The sequence below is a fragment of the Mustelus asterias genome, chromosome 21 (genome assembly GCF_964213995.1).
Source record: "Mustelus asterias chromosome 21, sMusAst1.hap1.1, whole genome shotgun sequence".
In the NCBI taxonomy this organism is placed as follows: Eukaryota; Metazoa; Chordata; class Chondrichthyes; order Carcharhiniformes; family Triakidae; genus Mustelus; species Mustelus asterias.
Genome location: NC_135821.1, coordinates 837,301 through 855,645, shown reverse-complemented (window position 1 = coordinate 855,645; position 18,345 = coordinate 837,301). Strand labels below are relative to the sequence as shown.

Sequence of the window (18,345 nt, the reverse complement as noted above, 5' to 3'; positions counted from 1 at the left end):
CGGCTCCGGTCACTGTCTGTGCGGAGTTTGCACATTCTCCTCGTGTCTGTGTAGGTTTCCTCTGGGTGCTCCGGTTTCCTCCCACAGTCCAAAGATGTGCGGGTTAGGTTGATTGGCCATGCTAAAATTGCCCCTTGGTGTCCTCAGATGCGTAGGTTAGAGGGATTAGCGGGTAAATATGTAGGAATAAGGGGGTAGGGCCTGGGTGGGATTGTGATCGGTGCAGACTCGATGGACCAAATGGCCTCCTTCTGCACTGTAGGGTTTCTATGATTTGTCACATGTATTAGCATACAGTGAAAAGTACTGTTTCTTGCGCGCTATACAAAGCATACGGTTCATAGAGAAGGAAATGAGAGAGAGTGCAGGATGTCATGTTACAGTCATAGCTAGGGTGTAGAGAAAGATCAACATAATGCGAGGTAGGTCCATTCCAAAGTCTGATGGCAGCAGGGAAGAAGCTGTTCTTGAGTCGGTTGGGACGTGACCCAAGACTTTTGAATCTTTTTCCCGATGGAAGAAAGTGGAAGAGAGAATGTCCAGGGTGCGTGGGGTCCTTGATTATGCTGGCTGCTTTTCCGAGGCAGCGGGAAGTGTAGACAGAGCCAATGGATGGGAGGCTGGTTTGCCTGATGGATTGGGCTACATTGCCGCAGAGGGCTGTGGAGGCCAAATAATTGAGTGTCTTTAGAACCATAGAAAATTACAGCTCAGAAACAGGCCTTTTGGCCCTTCTTGTCTGTGCCGAACCATTTTATGCCTAGTCCCACTGACCTGCACTTGGACCATATCCCTCCACACCCCTCTCCTCCATGAACCCGTCCAAGTTTTTCTTAAATGTTAAAAGTGACCCCGCATTTACCACTTTATCCGGCAGCTCATTCCACACTCCCACCACTCTCTGCGTGAAGAAGCCCCCCCTAATATTCCCTTTAAACTTTTCTCCTTTCACCCTTAACCCATGCCCTCTGGTTTTTTTCTCCCCTAGCCTCAGCGGAAAAAGCCTGCTTGCATTCACTCTATCTATACCCATCAAAATCTTATACACCTCTATCAAATCTCCCCTCAATCTTCTACGCTCCAGGGAATAAAGTCCCAACCTATTCAATCTCTCTCTGTAACTCAGCTTCTCAAGTCCCGGCAACATCATTGTGAACCTTCTCTGCACTCTTTCAATCTTATTTACATCCTTCCTGTAACTAGGTGACCAAAACTGTACACAATACTCCAAATTCGGCCTCACCAATGCCTTATACAGAGATAGATAGGTTCTTGATCAATAAAGGGATCAAGGGTTACAGGGAGAAGGCAGGAGAATGGGGATGAGAATCATATCAGCCATGATTGAATGACGGAGCAGACTCGATGGGCCGAATGGCCTAATTCTGCACAGCCAACACACCTAACCAGCACGTCTTTCGGACTGTGGGAGGAAACCGGAGCACCCGGAGGAACCCCACGCAGACACGGGGAGAATGTGCAGACACCGCACAGACAGTGACCCAAGCCGGGAATCGAACCCGGGTCCCTGACGCTGTGAGGCAGCAGTGCTAACCACTGTGGTGACGGTGTGTGGAGTTTGCACATTCTCCCCATGTCTGCGTGGGTTTCCTCCGGGTGCTCCGGTTTCCTCCCACAGTCCAAAGATGTGCGGGTTCGGTGGATTGGCCGTGCTAAATTGCCCCTTAGTGTCAGGGGGACTAGCTAGGGTAAATGCATGGGGTTATGGGGATGGGGCCTGGGTGGGATTGTGGTCGGTGCAGACTCGATGGGCTGAATGGCCTTCTTCTGCGCTGTAGGGATTCTATGAAATAAATTGCCCCTTAGTGTCAGGGGGATTACCAGGGTAAATACATCAGGTTGGGGATAGGGCCTGTTGACGGTACTGGCTCGATGGGCTGAATGGCCTCTCTGCGTGTATTGGAGGGATTCTCAACCAACCTGCACCGGAGTCGAGGGCTGTGGTAAATAAAACCACACAAATGACACTGAAAGATGGTTGTGTGTGAGGTAGGAAAAAAAAAAAGTGCCACGACCCTCCAACCAGTTAACCCCGAGAACCAGGACGTAAAGACATTTTGCTCAGTTCCTCCCCATGGTTCTCCAAGTCTAGAAAGGGGACTGGGTGTGAGAGTGAGTGCGTAGGATGTAGAAGTCTCTTCTGGCTGGGCGTCTCCCGTCACTGCTCATCATTCATCTTCAGGCTATGCTGTGTCTGCCTCTTTCCCCCATTCAATTTTAGACAACTGCCTCCCCCTAGTGGCAAGAACATCGAGTGGTTAATGAGCCATTCAGAGCAGGGAACCTCTCCTACAGCTCCTGGCCTACGCTGAGCAAACCAGTCCCTGCCTGTGATAGCGAATTGGGTTGGGGGGGGGGGGGGGGGGGGGGGGGGTGCGCACGCACGCGCGCGCGGTCAGACAGGTATAGCATGCGATGGCGAATAGGCTCACACGTAATGGAGAATGGCCACTTTGTTGAGGTAACCAACAGGGGAGATGTTTGGGCCGTGTGTCGCCGTACCTCTGGTCACCTCGCTATTGGAAGGATGCGATTATGCTGGAATGGGTACAGAGGGGGTTCGCCAGGACGTTGCCTGGGATGGAGCTTGGATTGGATTATTGCTTATGACTGGGTGAGCAGGGAGCAGCTGTTCCCCCTGGTTGAAGGGTCATTCATGAGGGGGCATACTTTTAGGGCGAGGGGTAGGAGGTTCAGGGGGATTTGAGAAAAACCTTTTTCACTCAGAGGGTGGCGGGAATCTGGAATGGGCTGCCTGGGAAGGCCGGAAACCTTACAACCTTTAAAAAATATTTGGACGAGCACAAAGGCAGCACGGTGGCACAGTGGTTAGCACTGCTGCCTCACAGTGCCAGGGACCTGGGTTCGATTCCCAGCTTGGGTCACTGTCTGTGCGGAGTCTGCACGTTCTCCCCGTGTCTGCGTGGGTTTCCTCCGGGTGCTCCGGTTTCCTCCCACAATCCAAAAGACGTGCTGGTTAGGGTGCATTGGCCGTGCTAAATTTGTTAATAGTGTGACCGGTGACAACTTTGTATTGGATGTAATGTGACCAATGTTAACAAGCTGTAAGGGTCAGCTGACCCAGTCAACCATGGAACCAATTACAGAGTGATGTAATAGTCAGCTGACTGACTATAAATAAGAACCTGTTGGGAATTGTGGGGAGCTTGGATTGACCCAGGACGTGGGCCCCAAGTTTGGAGTCACGATGTTTCTTTATTAAACCCTTTCTCTGATCTATAAGTTGGGGTAAGTTTTGTTCTATTTTTATTGTCTGCATCTGAAGAGTTACTTCTGATGAAACAAAATTCTCCCTCAGTGTACCCGAACAGGTACCGGAGTGTGGCGACTAGAGGATTTTCACAGTAACTTCATTGCAGTGTTAATGTAAGCCTACTTGTGATACTAATAAGAAAATTTTTTTAAAAATCATAATATTCGAGGCTATGGTGCAGGAAAATGGGATTTGCGTGCCTTTAGTGGTAGCTATTGTTGGTGCAGGCTCGAAGGCCGAAAGGGGTTTAAAAAAAAAGAGCGACATGGTCAAGTTGGGCCGAAGGGCCTGTTTCCATGCTGTAATCCTCTAGGACTCTATTACACCATGCTTTTTTCGGAGCTGTATGACTCTTATTTCCCAGCTTTCGCTGTTTTGTCTTCCTGGGTGCGGGAGGGATTGCTGGTCTGGGGAAGCTGGGATTCAGCTCCTTCAAGGCAGGAGGGAAGATAAATTGGCACTGCTTAAAAAAAAAACTGGAAAGAAAATAGATAGAACATAGAACATAGAACATTACAGCGCAGAACAGGCCCTTCGGCCCACGATGTTGCACCGACCAGTTAAAAAAAAACTGTGACCCTCCAACCTAAACCAATTTCTTTTCGTCCATGAACCTATCTACGGATCTCTTAAACGCCCCCAAACTAGGCGCATTTACTACTGATGCTGGCAGGGCATTCCAATCCCTCACCACCCTCTGGGTAAAGAACCTACCCCTGACATCGGTTCTATAACTACCCCCCCTCAATTTAAAGCCATGCCCCCTCGTGCTGGATTTCTCCATCAGAGGAAAAAGGCTATCACTATCCACCCTATCTAAACCTCTAATCATCTTATATGTTTCAATAAGATCCCCTCTTAGCCGCCGCCTTTCCAGCGAAAACAATCCCAAATCCCTCAGCCTCTCCTCATAGGATCTCCCCTCCATACCAGGCAACATCCTGGTAAACCTCCTCTGCACCCTCTCCAAAGCCTCCACATCCTTCCTGTAATGTGGGGACCAGAACTGCACACAGTACTCCAAGTGCGGCCGCACCAGAGTTGTGTACAGTTGCAACATAACGCTACGACTCCTAAATTCAATCCCCCTACGGGATAGCGGCCAGAATCGGGAGAAGTATCGAAAATCTGACTCAAACTTACCAGCTCGTGCAAAATCATCCTTGCTGTAAGTGAAATCCTTCAGGAAGGTGATGCATTCGGTCTCGTGGTTATATCGCCGTGCTGTCTCCAACAACATTATCTGGGGAGGAACACATTTGCGAAAGAACAAAGGCCAGTTAGATCTTTGCTTCAGAATCTCGCAGGCACAGACTGGATTTTCGATTCTGCTTGTACAACTGACAGCGCCTATCCTCCAGTGCCTTGCCTTAACTGCCTCCAGCACAGCACCGGCAATACCATGGATCAAGATCCATTTTGTTCTGCAGGATTTGCACTAAACCCTAACTGTAGTCTATCCTCCATGCACAGTGCTGAGTGGGTTCTGGAGGGGTCCCCCTTTGTGTGTGATGTTAAACTGAGGCACATTGAGTTTGCACCGACTCTCGCATCCCATCCTATCCCTGTAACCCCACACATTTGTGGAGATGCCGGCGTTGGACTGGGGTAAACACAGTGAGAAGTCTCACAACACCAGGTTAAAGCCCAACAGGTTTATTTGGTAGCAAACGCCACTCACAAAGAACAATACAGCACAGGAACAGACTCTTCGGCCCTCCAAGCCTGCACCGATCATGTGCCCAACTAGACCATTCTTTTGTACCCCTCTATTCCCAGTCTGTTCATGTGGTTATCCAGATAAGTCTTAAACGATCCCAGCGTGTCCGCCTCAATTACCTTGCTTGGCAGTGCATTCCAGGCCCCCACCACCCTCTCTGTAAAATATGTCCCCCTGACATCTGTGTTGAACTTTGGCCCCTCACCTTGAACCCGTGACCCCTTGTGTTCGTCACCTCGGACCTGGGAAAAGCTTCCCACTGTTCACCCTATCAACGCCCTTCATACTTTTATACACCTCTATTAGGTCACCCCTCATCCTCCGTCTTTCCAGGGAGAACAACCCCAGTTTACCCAATCTCTCCTCATAACTAAGCCCCTCCATACCAGGCAACATCCTGGTAAACCTCCTCTGTACTCTCTCCAAAGCCTCCACGTCCTTCTGGTAGTGTGGCGACCAGAACTGGACGCAGTATTCCAAATGCGGCCGAACCAACGTTCTATACAACTGCAACATCATATGCCAACCTTTATATTCTATGCCCCGTCCAATAAAGGCAAGCATGCCATATGCCTTCTCCACCACCCTCTCCACCTGTGCTGCCACCTTTAAGGATCTGTGGACTTGTACCATCACTAGTTTTCGGAGCGCTGCTCCTTCGTCAGGTAAGGAAAATAAACCTGTTGGACTTTAACCTGGTGTTGTGAGACTTCTTACTCTGTGTTTACCCCACACATTTACCATGGCTAATCCACCTAACCTACACATCTTGGGATACAATTTGCCACTGGTAAATTCCTCTAACCTGCACATCTTTGGCCTGGCCTACATGCGACTCCAGAGCCACAGCAATGTGGTTGACACTCAACTGCCCTCTGAACAAGGGCAACTAGGGATGGGCAATAAATGCTGGGCCAGCCAGCCACACCCATGTTGCACGAATGAATACAGAAAACCATCCGGTCCTGAACTTCCCGGATGCGGGGGTCCGACACCTTCAGGTGCTACTTTAACCAACAGACAGCCAGCCAAGACTTTCTTTTGTCTTACCTCAATGGTGGACGCCTTCAACAGTGCGATCTGGTCCTCCCGTGAGAGATCGAGGAAGCCCGGGATCTGCTTGGCAAAGTCGACAATCTCTTGCACCGAGATGATGGCCAGCTCTGTGAAGTGGGCAAAGCGCTGCTGTCGTGTCTCCCGGTTGTGGGGGTCGTTACTCTGTGGCCAGGGCTGGGAACGGAGGCGATGAGAAATTAAACACGATTGACTTTGGGAGATTACTCTTGACACTGACCTGAAATCGGTTGCAAACAATCACCTCCCTTTCCTAAGCAGCAGGTTAGCGTAGCCAACAACCAATTTAAGGTAAGTGGTTAAACCAGTAATGTGGCTCATTTACACTCGTTAGAAATGACATGTGTTCACACACAGGAATCCATTTTCTACAAACAAAGGAATACTTCGGGCGGCACAATGGTTAGCAGCACTGCTGCCTCTCGGCGTCAGGGACCCGGGTTCAATTCTGGCCTTGGGTGACTGTGCAAACTCCGCACATTCTCTCCATGTCTGCGTGGATTTCCTTTGGGTGCTCTGGTTTCTTCCCACAGTCCAAAGGTGCGCGCCCATGCTAAATTGACTCTTAGTGTCCAAAGATGCATAGGCTTGGTGGATTGGCCGTGCCAAATTGCACGGGTTACGTGGATTGGCCATGATCAATGCGCAGGGTTACGGGGCGGAGGAGTGGATCTCGGTAGAGTGCTCAGAGAAGTTTGGTGCAGACGCGATGGGCTGAAAGGCCTCCTTCTGCACTGTAGGGATTCTATGGACAGCTGGGGGCGGGAGAGGGAAGGGGGAAATGCGGAGAGAAAAAAAAATATTCCACAGGTACTGCTCTGCTACACACAACAGGAGGAGGAGGCAGGGAGAAAGTGTACATGTTGGAACTTGCTCCAGAAAACTCACCGTTACTTTTGGCTGGTCGCTGAACGATCGCTTATTGCACTGCTGCTGTGCAGCCACAAGCTGCTGGATCATTTCTTCCTGTTCCACCGTGAGCCTGGCTATGTCCACCATCACCGGCGAGTCCTCTGCCCCCACCACCATGGTCTGCGCCATGTCATCCTCCCGCTTCTTCTGCTTCTTGTTGCGGATCTGCTCTTCTGACAGGACACCTGGAGACCACAACAAACAGGCTAATCAGTCCGAGATTGCATTCACTAGACATCAAAATGGATAAATATTTCGGTTGATCACTATTTAGAAAACTGTCCTTATATCTTGTTCCCTCCCCATTCATTCTTCCCCCTAGGAAGAATAAAGGCAGCATGGTGACACGATGGTTAGCACCGCTGCCTCACAGCGCCAGGAACCCAGGTTCAATTCTGGCCTTGGGTCACCGTCTGCATGGAGTTTGCACATTCTCCCCGTGTCTGCGTGGGTTTCCTCCCTCAGTCCAAAGATGTGCAGGTTAGGTGAATTGGCCCTGCTAAATTACCTCTTAATGTCAGGGGCACTAGAGTGATAGAGGTTTACAGCACGGAAACAGGCCCTTCGGCCCAACTTGTCCATGCCGCCCTTATTTTTTTTTAAAACCCCTAAGCTAATCCCAATTGCCCACATTTGGGCCATATCCCTCTATACTCATCGTACCCATGTAACTATCTAGGGTAAGCGCATGGAGTTATGGGGATAGGGTCTGGGTGGGATGGTGGTCTGATTTATTGTTACAGGAATTGGGATACAGGGGAAAGTATTGTTTCTTGCGCGCTATACAAAGCATACCGTTCATAGAGTACATAGGGGAGAATGAAAGGAGAGGGTACAGAATGTACTGTTACAGCTATAGCTAGGATATAGAAAAATATCATAATATAAGGTAGATACATTCAAAAGTCTGATTGCAGCAGGGAAGAAGTTGTTCTTGAGTCGGTTGGTACACGACCTCAGACTTTTGTATCTTTTTCCTGATGGAAGGTGGGGTCCTTGATTATGCTGGCTGCTTTTCCCGAGGCAGCGGGAAGTGCAGGTGGAGTCAATGGATGGAAAGCTGATTTGTATGATGGACTGGGCTATTATCATAACCTTTGTAGTTCCTTGCGGTCTTGGTCAAAGCAGGAGCCATACCAAGCTGTGATACACCCAGAAAGGATGTTTTCTATGGCGCATCAACACTGTCCAAGTACCTTTCATCAACCCAACATTTGTAGAGATTGTCAACTTCTTCAGAATTGGAATCCGACCACAATTTTTTAAAGCTTCCACTATCACTTTCCTATTAATAAATAAGTCCCAACCTCTTTACCTTCTCTATCCCTTACCCTATCACTCCCTCTACAACAGCGATGGGCAACCTCGGCTGGTGAGTGGGGCCAATGAATGGCCCTAGAACCATAGAACCATAGAAAATTACAGCTCAGAAACAAGCCTTTTGGCCCTTCTTGTCTGTGCCGAACCATTTTATGCCTAGTCCCACTGACCTGCACTTGGACCATATCCCTCCACACCCCTCTCATCCATGAACCCGTCCAAGTTTTTCTTAAATGTTAAAAGTGACCCCGCATTTACCACTTTATCCGGCAGCTCATTCCACACTCCCACTACTCTCTGCGTGAAGAAGCCCCCCCTAATATTCCCTTTAAACTTTTCTCCTTTCACCCTTAACCCATGCCCTCTGGTTTTTTTCTCCCCTAGCCTCAGCGGAAAAAGCCTGCTTGCATTCACTCTATCTATACCCATCAAAATCTTATACACCTCTATCAAATCTCCCCTCAATCTTCTACGCTCCAGGGAATAAAGTCCCAACCTATTCAATCTCTCTCTGTAACTCAGCTTCTCAAGTCCCGGCAACATCCTTGTGAACCTTCTCTGCACTCTTTCAATCTTATTTACATCCTTCCTGTAACTAGGTGACCAAAATTGTACACAATATTCCAAATTCGGCCTCACCAATGCCTTATATAACCTTATCGTAACACTCCAACTTTTATACTCGATACTCCGATTTATAAAGGCCAATGTACCAAAGGCACTCTTTACGACCCTATCCACCTGTGACGTCACTTTTAGGGAATTCTGTACCTGTATTCCCAGATCCCTCTGTTCAACTGCACTCTTCAGAGTCCTACCATTTACCCTGTACGTTCTTCTTTGGTTTGTCCTTCCAAAGTGCAATATCTCACACTTGTCTGCGTTAAATTCCATTTGCCATTTTTCAGCCCATTTTTCTAGTTGGTCCAAATCCCTCTGCAAGCTTTGAAAACCTTCCGCACTGTCCACTACACCTCCAATCTTTGTATCATCAGCAAACTTGCTGATCCAATTGACCACATTATCATCCAGATCATTGATATAGATGACAAACAACAACGGACCCAACACCGATCCCTGCGGCACACCACTAGTCACAGGCCTCCACTCAGAGAAGCAATCCTCCACAACCACTCTCTGGCTTCTTCCATTGAAAGAAGTTTAACAACACCAGGTTAAAGTCCAACAGGTTTATTTGGTAGCAAAAGCCACACAAAAGTGTGGCTTTTGCTACCAAATAAACCTGTTGGACTTTAACCTGGTGTTGTTAAACTTCTTACTGTGTTTACCCCAGTCCAACGCCGGCATCTCCACATCAGTTCTTCCATTGAGCCAGTGTCTTATCCAATTCACTACCTCCCCATGTATACCTAGCGACTATACCTCTTTCCTCTCAGTGGGCCACAAGGTGGGTGGCACGGTGGCGCAGTGGTTAGCACTGCTGCCTCACAGCACCAGGGGCCTGGGTTCGATTCCCGGCTCAGGTCACTGTCTGTGTGGAGTCTGCACCCTCTCCCCGTATCTGTGTGGGTTTCTTCCGGGTGCTCCGGTTTCCTCCCACATTCTGAAAGACATGCTGGTTAGGGTGCATTGACCCCCCGAACAAGTGCCGGAGTATGACGACTAGGGGAATTTCACAGTAACTTCATTGCAGTGTTAATGTAAGCCTACTTGTGACACTAATAAATAAATGAACTTTAAGATTGAAATCGGGCTTGTTCACTAACCGTGAGCCTATGAAGAAGATTAAATACATGCCGGATATTTCATAATGCATTATAGAAAATGCTTCATAATTTATATACTAATGGAACTATCAACTTCACATGATAAAAACAAAAGAAATATTGACACTTTGGACACAGAGGGAGCGCACGGCTCTCACAGTCAATGTTGTGAGCGATCAGCACCCACCTCACTTCACTCGCCCTTGCTTTATGTGCGAATCACCGAGTCACATCAGTAGGAAAAAAATCTATGCCGACAGAAATCAGCCCTGGGCATGGGCAATGGTCAATAAAATGTCTCGTGGGCCACACGCAGAACCCAGATGGGCTGCATGTGGTCCCCAAGTTGCCCACCACTCTGTACAAGGTCTTCAAACACACCAGTCTGCTTCATTCCCTTCTCTTCAAACCCAGTCTGGTTTCCATCCCATTTGAGCGCAAAGCCTACCCTGGTCCAAGCCACCCACAATAGTCTGTATGATTGTATTTGGGGCCAGGTTATTCCTCCTGAACTCCCCAAGCTGCTCCATGGCCTTTCAAGACAGTCACCCAATCCAACTCTGATCCATCTTTTAGCCATTGTCCAAATACGGTCCCAATCCTACCTATGCCATTTCTGTCAACAGTCAGTAGCCCATCACCCATAGCTCTAACAGCATCACCTATATGGCTGTGTGGCTAACTTCAGCCTGCCCCAACGAATTCTCCCTATTTTGTCCCATGTCTCACAACACTAGGTTAAAGTCCAACAGGTTTACTTGGAATCACGAGCTTTCGCAGCACCGTTCCTTTATCAGGTGAAGTATTGAGACACTTCTTACTGTGCCCACCTCAGTCCAACACCGGCATCTCCACATCATGGCTATTTTACCCCCCTTCCCTTGCCTTTTCTCCCCCTTTTTCTCAATTTTATCTCTCTCCCACTCATCCCCACCCTCCACCACATCATTCTTCCCCCCCCCCCCCACTCTTCCCTCTATTTTATCCCCCTTCCCTTACCCGTTCTCCCCTTTTTCTCAATTTTATCTCTCTCCCACCCATCTCCCTCCTCCCCACATCTTCATCTTCACACTACCAGAAGGACGTGGAGGCTTTGGAGAGAGTGCAGAAAAGGTTTACCAGGATGTTGCCTGGTATAGAGGGTATTAGCTATGAGGAGAGATTGAGTAAACTAGGGTTGTTCTCCCTGGAAAGACGGAGGTTGAGGGGCGACCTAATAGAAGTTTATAAAATTATGAAGGGCATAGATAGGGTGAACAGTTGGAAGCTTTTTCCCAGATCAGAAATGACAAACACAAGGGGTCACAAGTTCAAGGTAAGGGGGGCAAGGTTCAATACAGATATGCGGGGGATGTATTTTACACAGAGGGTGGTGGGGGCCTGGAATGCACTACCAAGCAAGGTGGTTGAGGCGGACACGCTAGGATCATTTAAGACTTATCTAGATAGCCACATGAACAGACTGGGAATAGAGGGATACAAACGGATGGTCTAGTTAGGAACACATGATCAGTGCAGGCTTGGAGGGCCGAAGGGCCTGTTCCTGTGCTGTATTGTTCTTTGTTCTTCTGTTACAGTTTACCCTCTGATTTCAGTTTATCTGCCGTTTGGCCATTCACACCCTTTATTCTCTCTATGGACTGCCATTAGCAGCCTTTCCCCGTGAAAGACTCATCTTTCATTCCCTCCCCCTGCAGTATAAATTTCTCCCAACTTTCTATGCCTTTGACAAATGGTCACCTGGACTCGAAACATCAGCTCTTTTGTATCATTAATCCCTTGCTTCTCCTGAACAGCAGGTATGCGGCCAATTTCAGAAAACGACCATCCCAACTTTGCCACTCTATCGCGATGCGTGACAATGGAGAAATCCAGGCTGTTAATTATATTGTCAAGATACACAGGTTTAACTGAGTACTTAGAGCACGTATAAAGAGAGACTGCTGGGGCACTGGGTTTGGTGGTGGGATGCAGACATATACAATGCTGCATTCTGTAAATAAACTAAATTAGGAAAAGTATGTGTGTCCAGTTTCGTACTTCACCAACTGGCTTGGTATCAAATTAACACCGGACAGCCAGTAATCTCTTCAGTTTCACAAGACAGAAACTATCCGAAGCATCTCTCCCCCAACCTTTGTGACCTGGTAACCTGTCCCATCTCCTTTCCCAACCGCTTGCTCAGACAGGATTTAAAGGTAAGAATACTCAGTTGAGAGATTTCCATGAGTTTCAAAGCTCCACTTCTAATCTGCTGAGAAGATTGCATATGTCCCAACATCACGCTCTGACCTGCACTCCTATCAAAGCACTTCACACTCCGTACACTCAAATCCTCTAACTTTCTCTTTAACTGACCTCCAAACGCCACTCTGCATAAAGTTTCAACTCATCCAGAACTCTGCGACCTGACACAAGGGGCCTGTGTTCAATTCCGGCCTTGGGTGACTACCTGTGTGGAGTCTGCATGTTCTCCCCATGTCTGCGTGGGTTTCCTCCGGGTGATCCGATTTCCTCACAGTCCAAAGATGTGCAGGTTAGGTGGATTGGCCGTGCTAAATTGCTCCCTTAGTATCCCAAGATGTGTAGGTTAGAGGGATTAGCGGGGTAAATGTGCAGGGTTACGGAGATGGGCCTGGGTAAGAAAACATAGAAACCTACAGTGCAGGAGGCCATTTGGCCCATCGGGTTGCACCGACAACAATCCCACCCAGGCCCTATCCCCGTAACCCCCACACATTTACACTCTAACCTAAGCATCCCAGGACACTGAGGGGCAATTTAGCACGGCCAATCCACCTAACCTGCACATCTTTGGACTGTGAGGAAATCGGATCACCCGGAGGAAACCCACGCAGACATGGGGAGAACATGCAGACTCCACACAGACAGTGACCTGAGCCGGGAATCGAACCCAGATCCTTGGAAGATGCTCTATTGGAGAGTTGGTGCAGACACAATGGGCAAATGGTCGCCTTCTGCACTGTAGGTATTGTATACCCTCACAACTATTTCCAGTAAAGTTTATTAGTGTTACAAGTAGGCTTACATTAACACTGCAATGAAGTAAGTTACTGTGAAAATCTCCTAGCCGCCACACTACGCTGCCTGTTCAGGTACACTGAGGGAGAATTTAGCACTGCCAATACACCTAACTTGCACATCTTTGGACAATAAGGGGCAATTTAGCATGGCCAACGCACCTAACCAACATGTCTTTCGGACTGTGGGAGGAAACCGGAGCACTTGGAGGAAACCCACGCAGACACGGGGACAACGTGCAAATTCCACACAGTGACCCAAGCCGGGATTCGAACCCGGGTCCCTGGCGCTGTGAGACAGCAGTGCTAACCCACTGTGCCACCATGACGCCCCAAATACTGAGATATTCCTGTTGAGTGTCCTGGACTAGCACCAGAGCAGCCAAAGGTAAAGTTCATCCACACTGGACTGTTAAACATCGTCGGCCCGCACGCTCCCCCCCCCCCAGCGATTTCAGAGGGAAACAAACAGGTTTAAAACGTGCTTACAATGTTCCCTCATTCCGGCCTCCCGGCACTTCCGCAGCCGGCACTCCTGGCATTTCCTGCGCATGTACATGTCCATCTCGCATTTGCCGCTGTTCTTGCAGGTGTACTGCGCGTTCTTGATGACACTGCGGCGGAAGAAGCCCTTGCAGCCCTCGCAGCTGAGCACATTGTAGTGGAAACCCGACGCCTTGTCCCCACAGACACTGCAAACCTCGTTCCCCAGCATCTTCGGGGCCGGGCCCTTCTTGCGCTTGATCATTGGCTCATCCCCTGAAAGGCAAAGCAAAGCAGTGAGGTGGAGCTGCTCGTAATTAAAGCAGCGTCGCACAACAAAGCAAATAAACACTTTAACAACAGCAATGCACACGTATACATTTGGAATACTGCGTCCAGTTCTGGTCGCCGCACTACCAGAAGGACGTGGAGGCTTTGGAGAGAGTGCAGAAAAGGTTTACCAGGATGTTGCCTGGTATGGAGGGTATTAGCTATGAGGAGAGATTGAGTAAACTAGGGTTGTTCTCCCTGGAAAGACGGAGGTTGAGGGTCAACCGAATAGAAGTTTATAAAATTATGAAGGGCATAGACAGGGTGAACAGTTGGAAGCTTTTTCCCAGGTCAGAAATGACAAACACAAGGGCTCACAAGTGCAAGGTAAGGGGGGCAAGGTTCAATACAGATATGCGGGGGACGTGTTTTACACAGAGGGTGGTGGGGGCCTGGAATGCACTACCAAGCAAGGTGGTTGAGGCAGACACGCTAGGATCATTTAAGACTCATCTAGATAGCCACATGAACAGACTGGGAATAGAGGGATACAAACGGATGGTCTAGTTAGGAACACATGATCGGTGCGGGCTTGGAGGGCCGAAGGGCCTGTTCCTGTGCTGTATTGTTCTTTGTTCTTTGTATATTACTGCACTTTTAGTTACTGCTAACCACTGCACCTGAGGTACAGTGATTAGCACCGCTGCCTCACAGCACCAGGGACCCGGGTTCGATTCCTGGCTTGGGTCATTGTCTGTGTGGAGTTTGCACGTTCTCCCCGTATCTGCATGGGTTTCCTCCCACAATCTGAAAGACGTGCTGGTTAGGGTGCATTGACCCGAACAGGCTCCGGGCTGTGGCGGCTAGGGGAATTTCACAGTAACTTCATTGCAGTGTTAATGCAAGCCTTACTTGTGACTAATAAATAAACTTTAACAGATCATCTCAAGGTGCTTTACTAGTGTATTATATATTACGGGGAGGCAATGCCTAGTGGTATAATAGCTAAACTATTAATCCAGAAACTCAGCTAACGTTCTGGGGACTCGGGTTCAAATCCCGCCACGGCAGATGGTGGAATTTGAACTCAATAAAAAAATTGAGAATCTACTGATAACCATAAAATGTCAGGGGTGGGCACAGTGCCATTGTGGTTAGCACTGCTGCCTCAACTCCAGGGACCAGGGGTTCAATTCCTGGCTTGGGTCACTGTCTGAGCGGAGTCTTCACGTTCTCCCCATGTCTGCGTGGGTTTCCTCCAGGTGCTCCGGTTTCCTCCCAGAGTCCAGAGATGTGCGTGTTAAGTGCATTGGCCATGCTAGATTGCCCCTTAGTGTCCTGGGGTGCATAGGAATTAGCGGGGTAAATATGTGGGGTTACGGAGATAGGGCCTTGGTGGGATTTGTTGTTGCAGCAGACTTGATAGGCCGAATGGCCTCTTTCTGCACTGTAGGGTTTCTATGATTCTATGATACCATTGTCGATTGTCAGACAAACACATCTGGTTCACCAATGTTCTTTAGAGAAGGAAATCTGCTGTCCTTAGCTGGTCTGGCCGATATGTGACTCCAGAGCCACAGCAATGTGGTTAACTCTCAACTGCCCTCGGGTAACTAAGGATGGGCAATAAATGCTGGCCAGCCAAAGACGCCCATGTCCCATGAATGAATTAAAAAATTTGAAACACCAAACCACATAGAATCATAGAATATTTGGAATGTGGGAGGAAATCCGAGCACCCGGAGGAAACCCACGCAGACACGGGGAAAACGTGCAGATTCCGCACAGACAGTGACCAGAGGCTGGAATTGAACCTGGGTCCCTGGCGCTGTGAGGCAGCAGTGCTAACCACTGTGCTGCCCCATATAAAGTGATATTAGGTCAGACGACCAAAAGCTTGGTCAATGAGGAAGGAGCGTCTTGAAGGAGGAGAGTGAGGTAGAGAGGTGGAGAGACGTAGAGAGGGTATTCCACAGCTTAGGCCCTAAGCAACTGACAGCACAACTCCATACTTGGAGAGGCACAAGAGCTCAGAGTTAGTTATCCCATTGGGTAGTGGGGCTGGAGGGGATGATAGAGATAAGGAGGGGCATAGACCATGGAGGGATTGGTAAACAAGGAGAACTTTAAAATCATTACACTACCTGACCGAGAGCCAATGCTGATCAGTGAGCCCAAGGGGTGATAGGTGAATGGGACTTGGTACAGGTTCAAATTTAGGGAAGGCAGAATGTGGGAGACCAACCAGGAGTGAGTTCAAATTGCCAAGTCTGTAGGTAACGAAGGCAGATATATGAGGGTTTCAGCAGTTGAGGAGCTGGGACAGACCAAAGTCAGGAGAGATCATAGAATCATAGAAACCCTACAGTGCAGAAAGAGGCCATTTGGCCCATCGAGTCTGCACCGACCACAATCCCACCCAGGCCCTATCCCATATCCCTCATATTTAACCGCTAATCCCTCTAACCTACGCATCTAAGGAGCAATTTTAGCATGGCCAATCCACCTCACCCATACATCTTTGGACTGTGAGAGGAAACCGGAGCACCCGGAGGAAACCCACGGGGAATTTCACAGTAACTTAATTGCAGTGTAAATGTAAGCCTACTTGTAACACTAATAAATAAACTTACTTTCTTAGTTTAAGAAAAGAAAGAAAAAGTAAGACCTTACCACAGATACTTAGGGAGAGTTCTGGGTCGGTGGAGAAAGACCCATTATGGAGAGTGGCGACAGAATCACCACCCTCCTCCACCTCCTCTTCCTTCACATGATGCTGTGCGCTGTCAGCACTGTCCTCAGTGAGGGTATCTGTGACACTCTTGTCATCTTCTGAAAATAAGAGTGGGAGAAAAAAAAATCAAAATTACCCCATGTCAATAAAGCTTGACAATGACATAACGCAAAACATTACAATTTCCCCGAAAACAAAACTTAAGAACATCACTGAATTGTTACAGTACAGGAGGAGGCCATTTGGCCCACCCGGTCTGGGCAAGCTCTCTGAAAGAGCAATGCACCGAGTGCCGTTCCTTCACCTTCTGCTGTAACCTTGCACAGTCTGCCTTTTCAGATAATAATCCAATTCTTTTTTGAAAGCTTTGATTGAACCCATCTCCCCACTCTCTCTCAGGCAGCGCATTCCAAACCCTAACCACTCGCTGTGTGGAGAAAGTTTCTCCTCATGTCTCCAATGGTTCTTTTATCAATGATCTTAAATCTGTGTCGCTCTCGTTCTCAATCCTTCCGCCAATGGGAACAGTTTCTCCCAAATTCGGACCTCTCGTGATTTTGAACACCTCAAATCGAATCTCCTCTCAACCGGTGGTTATCACTGCAGCTTCACAACGCTGGGGACCTGGGTTCGATTCTCGGCTTGGGCAACTGTCCATGCAGAGTCTGCAAGTTCTCCCCGTGTCTGTGGGTGCTCCGGTTTCCTTCCACGGTCCGAAAGACGTGCTGGTTCATAGAAACCTTACAGGGCAGAAGGCGGCCATTCGGCCCATCGCGTCCGCACTGATCACAATCCCACCCCAGGCTCTACCCCCACAACCCCACACATTTACTCTGTTAATCCCTCTAACCTACACATCCCGGGATACTAAGGGGCAATTTAGCATGGCCAATGCATCTAACCTGCACATCTTTGGACACTCAGGGGCAATTTAGCATGGCCAATCCGCCTAACCTGCACATCTTTGGAGTGTGGGAGGAAAGCGGAGCACCCGCTTTGTGCAAACTCCACAAAGACAGTGTCCCAAGCCGGGAATCGAACCCCGGTCCCTGGAGCTGTGAGGCAGCTGTGCTAACCACTGTGCCACCCCATAGTTAGGTGCTAAATTCTCCCTCAGTGTACCCGAACAGGAGTGTGACGACTAGGGGATCTTCACAGTAACCTCATTGTGGTGTTAATGCAAGCCTACTTGTGACACTAATAAATAAACTTTAAAACCTTGAAGAAAGAGTGGGGCAGTGGGTTGGATAGCTCTTTCCAAGGGGCAGCACCAGCATGATGGGCTGAACGGCCTCTATCTGTTCTGGATAATTCTATAAAGGGGCTTACCGTGGGCAGCGTCTAAGCCATTCACAGCTGAGAAGGACATCTTCCATCACGTGTGCCACTGCATTGCGGAAATACAATCCCAGAGGGAAGCTGAGGAAGAAAAGTACAAATGGTTAACGGAGCAGTTGTCTCTAATATTCTTCATTCACTTCTCCACCTGGAATTGCTGAGCCGCAGCTTCGACTTGCGCTGACGGCGCCACTGCCCAGTGCCGCTTTTCACAGCTGCATTTAGACGATGAGAGTCAACAGGCTATTCAGCATCAGGGGGCATCGTAGCTGTGGATCCAGAACTGGCTTGCCTGCAGAAGGCAGAGAGTGGCTGTGGAGGGGTCTTTCTCTGCATGGAGGTCAGTGACCAGTGGAGTGCCCCAGGGATCTGTTCTGGGACCCTTGCTGTTTGTCATTTTCATAAATGACCTGGATGAGGAAGTGGAGGGA

The 18,345-nt window shown here is 48.8% G+C and overlaps 1 protein-coding gene across 2 annotated transcripts in view; it reads right to left on the bottom strand.

Annotated features, from left to right (window-relative positions):
* LOC144509004 (oxysterols receptor LXR-beta-like) overlaps positions 1-18,345 on the bottom strand; it is a 48,656-nt gene that overhangs the window by 6,218 nt on the left and 24,093 nt on the right. For both annotated transcript variants that reach the window (XM_078237238.1, XM_078237239.1), the window contains 6 exons: positions 17,906-17,995; positions 16,516-16,674; positions 13,579-13,848; positions 6,978-7,186; positions 6,066-6,245; positions 4,439-4,538 (listed from right to left, as the gene is read on the bottom strand). In XM_078237238.1, the coding sequence (XP_078093364.1) occupies positions 4,439-4,538; positions 6,066-6,245; positions 6,978-7,186; positions 13,579-13,848; positions 16,516-16,674; positions 17,906-17,945 (958 nt within the window). In that variant the 5' untranslated portion in view covers positions 17,946-17,995. The remainder of the gene's footprint in view (positions 1-4,438; positions 4,539-6,065; positions 6,246-6,977; positions 7,187-13,578; positions 13,849-16,515; positions 16,675-17,905; positions 17,996-18,345) is intronic.